Raw genomic sequence first — 9,332 nt, 5'->3', positions numbered from 1 at the left:
GAAAAAGGACGATTTTATAACGTTTTGTAACGTTGATGATGATTTTAATAACAAAAAATGTTGGGGACGATTTTGATTTTCACCCCAGAGCTTAGGACGATTTCAATACTTAACCCTAACTTATATGTACTATTTAATATATTGATTTAATGTTGTATTCATTTATGAAATTATCAATGTTTAATTAGTTGGTTATTATAATTTTATTAAATTTTTAATCAAGTTTTTGTATTTTTTAATTAATTTTTTTATTATTTTTAGTTTTATAATTAGATCTTTATTAGTATAAAAAATATTAGAGTTAATTGAATTTTTTTTGCAAATTAAAGATATTCACAATTAAAAATTTAATTAGATTTTTTATTGTATATATTTTGAGAGAAATATTCTGTTAATTTTAACGTGTTTGATATATGAAAGTGACCTAATTACAAAATTAATAGTATGAAAACTAATTGAAAAAAATATATATAAAGACTTAATTAAAAATTTAATAAAATTATAGAGGCCAACAAAATAATTAAACCAATTATTAATTAGTCAGTATTAATATTTTTGTACGCAAATAACAAATCTAAAAAATTCCAAATACAACAAAGTGTTAAAAGTTTAATGTTGGCCCTGATAATTTTCTTTATACTTACACATGAATGATTTTTTTTTAAAAAATAATTATTATTTAAAAAAAAAAGAGCACAAGACAAGTACCAATAACCAATGTCTATATTCTCCAAGTTTCCCAAAGCAGCCCAATTTCCTATAATTTATATTCGTGTTAAAAATCTAAAGAAGTATTAAAAAAAACAAGTAATAGTAGCAGATAAAAGGTTAACAAAATTAGTACTATTATCTGGATTGATCCAAATAAAAAGTTTCTTAAATTATTAACAAAAATTGTGGTTGAGACAAAAATAATATTTATTATTGGCATTGTAAATTATGTTATGAACTTGTGAGGCTAAATAATTTTAATATAAAAAAAATAATTGAGTAATATTTGAAAATAATTTTGAGTGTATATACAAATAAGTGGACATTGCAAAGAGTGCAGTGCAACATGTAAAAACGTGCTGAGTCAACACGCAGTATGCGAGATTGACACATAGAGTACATCCATGCAACACGCACGTGTGGCAGTCGCTGATTGGATCGTTTTGAAACATGGAACCTGCAAAGTGAGTCCTTTGCCTATAAAAATCAGAGGTCGTAACTATTTTGCTATATTGCAAGAGGAGTTGAGTCTTTTGCGAGGTGTTTTTCTCTTTTGTTTGTGTCATAGAGGGCACTGCAAATATAATGGTTTACTACAATGGTGAGGTTATACGTAATATATATGAACGTGCGAACTTTGCTTGTGAGAGTACATTTTCGTTTGTGGTTCCGTGCACTATAACGTTTGCGAAACTACAGTACGGGCTCTATCAGAGCATAGAGAGTGATATTTTAAAGAGGGTGAGCAACATTTTTTACTGGAGTCCAGTTGTGGTATTTGGTGGCCTGGTATAGTTTGAGGTTATGCCGATCGTGGACAAAACAAGTATTCAGCGAATGTTTCATATTTACCAGCAAACTCAGGTGCAACATCCATCCATGGATTGAGTTGTATGTTGAGTTTCAACATATAACTGTAGATGAGGTTCAACATGACCCAGACGTGCAAGATGACAGAACTGAAGCATATGAAGGAATGAATAATGATAGCGACGAGGAGTTCAAAGCTACTTATGAAGCCGGTGACGAGTACGAGGATGACGATGGGGCGGGAGGGGTGAGGCAATCGCGGAAATCTTAGTGGTTCCACTTGCAGTTAGTCAACCGATGGACATTTCACCTTTTATGCGTAGCTTGGATCTTGACGCCATGTATGCACCAAAGTTTTCCAAATATGCGAACATAGGTAGGTGAGCAGTAGGTAGTATGTTTCCTTAATTTTGTTTTGATGGATCAATGAGCAACAACTTATTATTGTTATAGGTGTTGTTGACCCTAAGGCCAGGGAGTTCCGGATTGGAATGCAGTACGGTTCTAGAAAATCAGTCATTGCGGCAATTCGGAGTTACACTATCTCCAGAGGAATCAATTACGTTGTTTACGAATCTGAGTCACAGACGTTCTATGCAAAATGCAATAGTTATGGACGTGGGTGCAATTGGCTTATTCAAGCTAGCTTGATACAAAAAAAAGCTTGCTGGGAGATTTGGAGATACAACGGAAGCCACACATGTTTCATGGGCTAATTAAGTTAGATACAACGGAGATATGGCCGAAACATAAACTGCCAAAAGATTGAATGGGCTAAGTTAGATTATTAATACCGTAAATTATTCTTAATAAATTGATACCAATACTGACCTCTTCCATGTAGTCTATGTCGTGCCTAATAGACGCCGCTTTCTTCGAAATCCATGCGTTGGTTCGTGGATGATGACTCCACCTGCAATACACAACGTTATAACAAAGTTTAAATTACGTCTTGATAGTAAAACATGAATAAAATGCAAGACAAACAACAATAAACTATGTACTGGTACGGTGTTACCTGCGTGCAACCGGTATCTCAGGGGGCCCAAGTTGATGTCTCGGAATGGGCGCAAGAAATGACATTCGTTCCCACGCCTAAACAAACAACAAATCAAGCAGGCCGTCCATCTCCTTGGAATCGTACCGTGATGCACGACACAATGCCTTGTAAAGTTGTGCGAGAGTTACTGACCCCCAACTGTAACTGTTGATCTGCTCAAAATTCTGGAGAAGTGGTAGATACTTCGCGTGGGCATACGTAATCGACTTATCTATGAAGAGGGTAGTTCCCAGCAGACAGAAGATATGACACCTAATGTATCGCTGAACAAAATCCCAAGTGTCTAGAGGTTGTGTGTCTCTGATATGGCGAACCCAGGACAACTTTATGTAACTTTTAGATTATTTACTCAAGACGGGTTCGGTGCCAAAAATTGTCATGCTATTGCTAACCAAGAAGTCCTGACTGCTATCGGTCTAACCGGTCACAGCCTCTCCGTTAATCGGTAGGCCAAATATGTGTAACACGTCCTCCAGTGTCACTGTAACCTCACTAGCTGACAATACGAAGGAATGAGTCTCCGATTTTCACCTTTTCACAGGAACAAATAGCAAGCTGGAATGCCCTCTAATCTACCCACTCTCGATACATGGTAGAATTCCGTGGTTCGTAAAGCCTGCTCAACCGCCAGGTGCCATTGTTTCGGCGAATCAAGCTTATAAGGCAGAATATTCCTGTTAGCATGGGTACAAGACAATTGAAACACAAATTACAAGTAATTAAAAATTAAAAAATACATATTACAACTAAATAAAACTAACATTACAACATAAAATATTAATATAAAATTTGAAACTTAATATTATTAATTTCTAAAAAATTACAAAATTAATATAATCATTTTATTTTTCGAAATATCACAAAATATTATTAATTATATTACACATTCATATTAATAGAAATAACAAACTTTCATAATTAGGATGTCCTAAATAGTTGATAATATGATCTTCCAGAGACGTATAATCACATACCATGTTAAACGTATTAAAGTCACTTTCAGTTTAAACCTAACACTAAACCCTTATACTCAGCTCTCTCCAAACTCACCAAAATCCTTACACTCTTCAAAACCCTATACCACCCACCCTCCACCCTCCACTCTCCCTCACACACAACAAAACTCCCTTACACACAGCAAAACCTCAACCCTCACGCACACACAACAAAAACCCCAATACCCCTACCCTTTTATACACGCCAATACACTAACTTACCCTTCACCAACATCACATGCATTTACTCAAGACACTTCCGATTGCATATGTTATCTCCTGCATGAAGACATCTTGGGAAGCAGCAGCTTACACGCACCATGCTTGTTGTTGAGAGGCTGCCACGTGTCCTGGACCAGCCTACGTTGCACGATCAACATGCAACTTGCATGCTAGTGGAGAGCAGTCACGTGGAATCACACAGTCTATGTGTTGCTGAGATGCTGCTACGTATCGAATTCCTACTGAGAATTTTTTTTGCTAAAGTGTTTTTGGAAAAGTGCACAAAATCTCTGTAAAACTATCATGCATGGTGCGTGTTGAATGAGAGCTTGACATGTGACGAATCTTTGCTGAGAATTCCTGTTAAAGCTGCTTTGAATCTCTGCTAAAGCTATCACGTAAATTGCGTGTTATCAACGTGAATATGACAAATAATCCACATTTATGTAAAGCACCACAAACACCAATATTTAATAAAAACACTACTTAATTTTCTATATTTAAAATAATTTCTGAACTTGTGATGGTCCAAGCTATGGCGATGAAGAAAAGCATAACTGTGAAGAGTGACACTACTAAAAGGGAGTGTGTCCTACACACTAGTCCTCTTCACTCCTTCAGTCTTCAGATTCACACACTCACAACCATTAAAGTGTTTCTGCAACTTGACAAACCAATCCAATTTGGGACACTATTGAGGTGAATGCAGAAACTCATATATAGCTCTCTTATAATAACATGATTTATTTACATTGCTCTGGGAACATATAAAGGACAAATAATACAATACAAACAAATAACATCACCAGTCTCACACAGATTAAACATTAACATGTGACACCACATAGGACAAACTTGGGACAAGAAAATTAGAAAATCTTTCTCTTCTTTTTTATTACTGTGCAATTCAATATGATATTAAGATCTCTCACTGACAATTATATTAATGAGTTAATGGGGTACTCAGAAACACTTTTGGCCTCAACATATGTCTTAGCTCCTCAAAAGTCACACCCTGCTTTCTTTCTCCCTTTTTTTATTTTTAATTTTATAAGGTGAAAAACAGTAGTCAGATAAAGTAAACAAATTTTGAAAAATTGGAACATAATCAAAGTAACAAACGGCAATATAAATCATTCATTATAGTAGCCATTGGATTCCCATTTTATAGATAATAATATAAACAATCAAATTAAATATACACTAACATCAGTTATTCATATATAATATCTAATTTTAATATATAAATAATATTTTTTAAATACAATATAATACAATTCTCATCTGATATACGTATAACATTATTACATAGTAGTCAACTTCACTTAGCAAAACTAAAACATTACTTTGTTTGTTTTACCAATATATAATATGTACTTTGGTATCAATATTCTACTTAACTAAGTAAATTAAAAGTATATAAATATACCCCACCATCTATTATATATTACAGAGTACCCTTTTTTGATGAGCATTAATTAATGATAGCAGCAAACTCAGTTTGACACTAATACTGTACTACTACTATTACTCATCAGTGTCTGAAAGTTTTGATGATCAGTCTCATTATTTTCACCATTCTACTCTCTATTTGCTAGTAACTACATACTCAGCCTTATTATCAGCTTCTTGAATTTGAAAGAAAGTAGTTGTTGTTCATCAGAATCTGTATGATGGACACAACAAGGCAAGGGAGTAGTAGCAATGAGATGCAACCCTTTGTTGTTAATAGCAATAGGAACAATAATAATTATAACTACTATTCACATAGATCAATAGAGACACTTGTGGTTGTGATAGCAGTGATCACAATAGTAGGTGTCATTGCTGGAATGATAGCAAGGTTATGTGGTGGAAGACACTTCAATGGTGACCATGACATTGAAGGTTGGGTTGAGAACAAGTGTAGAAGTTGCATTGATGGAGGACTACCACCTCCACCACCTCAAGAAGAACCACAACCACCACCAAAACCAGCAGCACCAACTACAACAACAACAACAACTGATGAAGCAGCAGCAAGTAAATGAAGAAATTAACACAAAACATTATTGTAAGTTTGTTACTACAATAATAATATATATATAATACAAGTTCATGCTGATTATGTATGTATAGAGTTATGTTAATTAGTAGAACCTTAAAAGTATAGTAATCTACCATTGATGTTGGACTATTATTAATGCTTTAGTTGCTGTCACTGCGCTTTTTTTCAATCAAGGAAATTTAATATGGGAACTTATTGTTTTATGTTATTTATTAGTTCATCTTAATCAAGTTATTTCTCTTGTTTATCCATTACCAAAGATCTCATTATTGAGACTCTCATTTTCAAAATATAGAATAAATTTGTTTTTTTTTTTTTGTCTGTTAATACTCAAATTGGTTTTAAGGAATTTAAAATTAAATATTTGGGTTCTTAAAAAATTTACTCTTTAGAAGTTTTTGAAAATTTTTTTTAATTAAATTTTTTAATAAATAAGTTCTTAATAAATTTTATTATAAGATAATTAGATTTTATAAAATGTCATTATAAAATAACATAGAGACCAAGCTGTTGATGATCATAATTAATTTTTAAAAATTTATAAGGACTAAAAATTTGTTAAAAAATAAGTGTATAGTCTGATTTTTTTAATTAATTTAAATATTTATTCATAAAATAGGTAGCACCTGCAAACCTAGTATGATAATGGTAGCTAGCCAAACATGCATTACTTTTCATTCATATTTTTTTCCTTGTCTCTCAAATTCTATCTCTTTAGTTTGACTATCATTGCCCATAAGCCATGCTCAAACTATGAATCCATTTTTGAGTGGCAACATTATTATTTTACCTCTTTTCTTTTTCCCCTCTTTTTAGGTACAATTCAGACATCATTCATAGTTATTAAGTGGAGCCACTTATATGATGGATGAGTAGGACCTAATATTAGTACCAAAAATCTTGTGGCGATTCCGTTGGGCCCTATATCTATAATTAACTTTTGGCATAAAATAATCTGAAATCTGTGCTCTAAAGAGTAAAGACTAGAGAATAAAGATGCATGCACGCCACCAAATCATGAATTCTCATATTCAATTACACAAAGCAAAAGCTTTTATTGTTAGGATAATATTAGGAAGACAAAAAAGAAAAATTAAATTTATTTTATTTAATATTTAGAGTAAAGTATATTTTTTGTTTTTAAGTTTGATAAAAATTTAAAAAATATTTTTAAGTTTTATTTTGTTTCAATTTTGTCCAAAAAGTTTTCGATTTACATTAAATATATTCCTGGCGACTAATTTTTCAAAAAATTTAAGACCGATTTAATAACAATTTCATAAGAACAACTCCTCAATACAAGCAAATCAAGCATAATTTTCATGCATTATTGTTAGATTGATCTTAAATTTTTTGAAAATTTAGCCGTCTAGAGTATATTTTATGCAAATCGAAAATTTATGGGACAAAATTGAAATAAAATAAAACTTAGGGATATTTTTGAAATTTTTGCCAAACTTTAAGGACAAAAGGTATACTTTATCCTAATATTTATTATTTATATTGATAATTAATAAATATTAAATAAAATAAAATAAATTAAATTTAGATTTTTTTTAAATATTATTGTTTTGTAAATTATAAAAAAAAAAAAGAAGAAAAAGGTAAAAGCTCTTCAAGCCGTTACCTATTGCTAGCTATTAAAAAGCCTAACAAAGCTTTCAAGCTTTTCTTTCATTTTATCATGATATCTTACCGTTGCTAGTAGTATATAATGTTTAGAATAAAGTATTGTTTTTGTCCCCAACGTTTGGGATAAATCTCAAAATTGTCCCTAACGTTTCAATCGTTCTATTTACGTCCCTAACGTTTTAAAATTGACTCAATGTTGTCCTGCCGTTAGGGATCCGTTAATAAAATTAACGGCGGGACAAAATTGAGACGATTTTGAAACGTTAGGGACATAAATATGACTAAAACGTTAGAAACAAAAACGATACATAGAAATAAATTTTAATTTTATTCTTCAATAATATCAATTTTTTATTATACATAGTATTCAATTATTTTTAATCATATTTACACTTAATCACCTTATTTTCATTCTAAATAAATTAATTTTTTTTATAATTTTACGCTTAAAGTAATATAATTTTTTTATAAATAAATAAATTTTATACTTTCATTCTAAATAAATAATGTAATTTTACTTTTATTACTTAATCACATTACTTATATTTTTTTTATAGTTTTACACTTTCATTCTAATCACATTACATTATTTATTTAGAATAAAAGTGTAAAATTTATTTATTTATAAAAAATACATTACTTTAAGTGTAAAATTAAAAAAATAAATTTATTTACAATGAAAATAAGGTGATTAAGTGTAAATATGATTAAAAATAATTGAATACTATGTACAGTAACAGATTGATATTATTGAAGAATAAAATTAAAATTTATTTCTATGTATCATTTTTGTCCCCAACGTTTTAGTCCTATTTACGTCCCTAACGTTTCAAAATCGTCTCAATTTTGTCCCACCGTTAATTTTATTAACGGATCCCTAACGGCAGGACAACATTAAGTCAATTTTAAAACGTTAGGGACGTAAATAGGACGATTGAAACGTTAGGGACAATTTTGAGATTTACCCCAAACATTGGGGACAAAAACAATACTTTACTCTAATGTTTAAATTAAAATGTTCTTTCTATTAATTATATAACTAAGTGAATATAACTCAATCTTAAGAGATCTTTTTATATCGATATTTTCATTTATAACATATAACGTATATAAATTAAAAGCTACAAGCTAAGCATGATCAACGGATTGAGCAACATAATAATACTTTGGATTTTATATATTTATGTAGAATCATCAAGTGACAAATTAAATAATAATTAATAGCAATATATGTATATATCCATTTATTGGAAAGAAATAATATGGAATTTTAATATCTAGATAGTTGTTTTAATTTTACACTCTACACTCTCAAATATCACTAGGGATTACAGACACTCTTATTATTTATTTTATTTTGTTTTTTCTTCTACTCTTAATTCAATCAATGATACATCTATTTGAGTGTACTGTACAACTATATCTTTATTAGCATCATCATGACAATATAATCATTGTTTAAAGACTAATTTTAATTAATAATAATCACCCTAATTAACTATATTGATCATCACTACACACTACATACCCTTTATGCAATGATAAAGTGTCATTGCAAATTAAAGCATGCAATAATGATATACATTCATGCTTCAATAATTCATGTCATGAATTATTAGTTTAATCTCATCGTGGCAATTATGTATATTTCTATGAGCAGCAGCTAGGGTTAACGTCTCCATAATAAGACAACTTTACATTGTTGCATAAAGCTTCAGCATCTTTGTCTCCTTCAAAACTTTGGAGATTAATGTCCTCCAATATTATGTCTTGGCATGGAACTGAGTCACTACAATCAAATTTCACAGCCACATCTGAAGCACTTGTCCCTGATATGTTTTGGTACAACACATTT

At 30.8% G+C, this 9,332-nt stretch overlaps 2 protein-coding genes across 2 annotated transcripts in view; one reads left to right on the top strand and one right to left on the bottom strand.

Moving 5' to 3' along the window:
- Positions 1 to 5,314: 5,314 nt before the first annotated feature.
- Positions 5,315 to 6,028, top strand: LOC107492826 (uncharacterized). Its single transcript, XM_016113877.3, has one exon. It carries the CDS (start codon positions 5,469 to 5,471, stop codon positions 5,826 to 5,828), a length of 360 nt encoding a protein of 119 aa, XP_015969363.1. The 5' UTR covers positions 5,315 to 5,468; the 3' UTR covers positions 5,829 to 6,028.
- Positions 6,029 to 9,090: 3,062 nt separating this feature from the next.
- Positions 9,091 to 9,332, bottom strand: part of LOC107492798 (polygalacturonase) — a 4,380-nt gene continuing 4,138 nt past the window's right edge. Inside the window, exon 9 of the mRNA XM_052262945.1 lies at positions 9,091 to 9,332. This exon is cut by the window's right edge and continues 20 nt beyond it. Within this exon, the coding sequence (XP_052118905.1) occupies positions 9,128 to 9,332 (205 nt within the window). The 3' untranslated portion in view covers positions 9,091 to 9,127.

The sequence above is a fragment of the Arachis duranensis genome, chromosome 6 (genome assembly GCF_000817695.3).
Source record: "Arachis duranensis cultivar V14167 chromosome 6, aradu.V14167.gnm2.J7QH, whole genome shotgun sequence".
NCBI classification, from domain to species: domain Eukaryota; kingdom Viridiplantae; phylum Streptophyta; class Magnoliopsida; order Fabales; family Fabaceae; genus Arachis; species Arachis duranensis.
The sequence above is the reverse complement of the archived record's forward strand: the minus strand, read 5'-3'. Positions and strand labels throughout refer to the sequence as shown.

Bases quoted from the DNA above. Each gene is read 5' to 3' on its own strand.
- LOC107492826 (XM_016113877.3), top strand. From the start codon at position 5,469: ATGATGGACACAACAAGGCAAGGGAGTAGTAGCAATGAGATGCAACCC.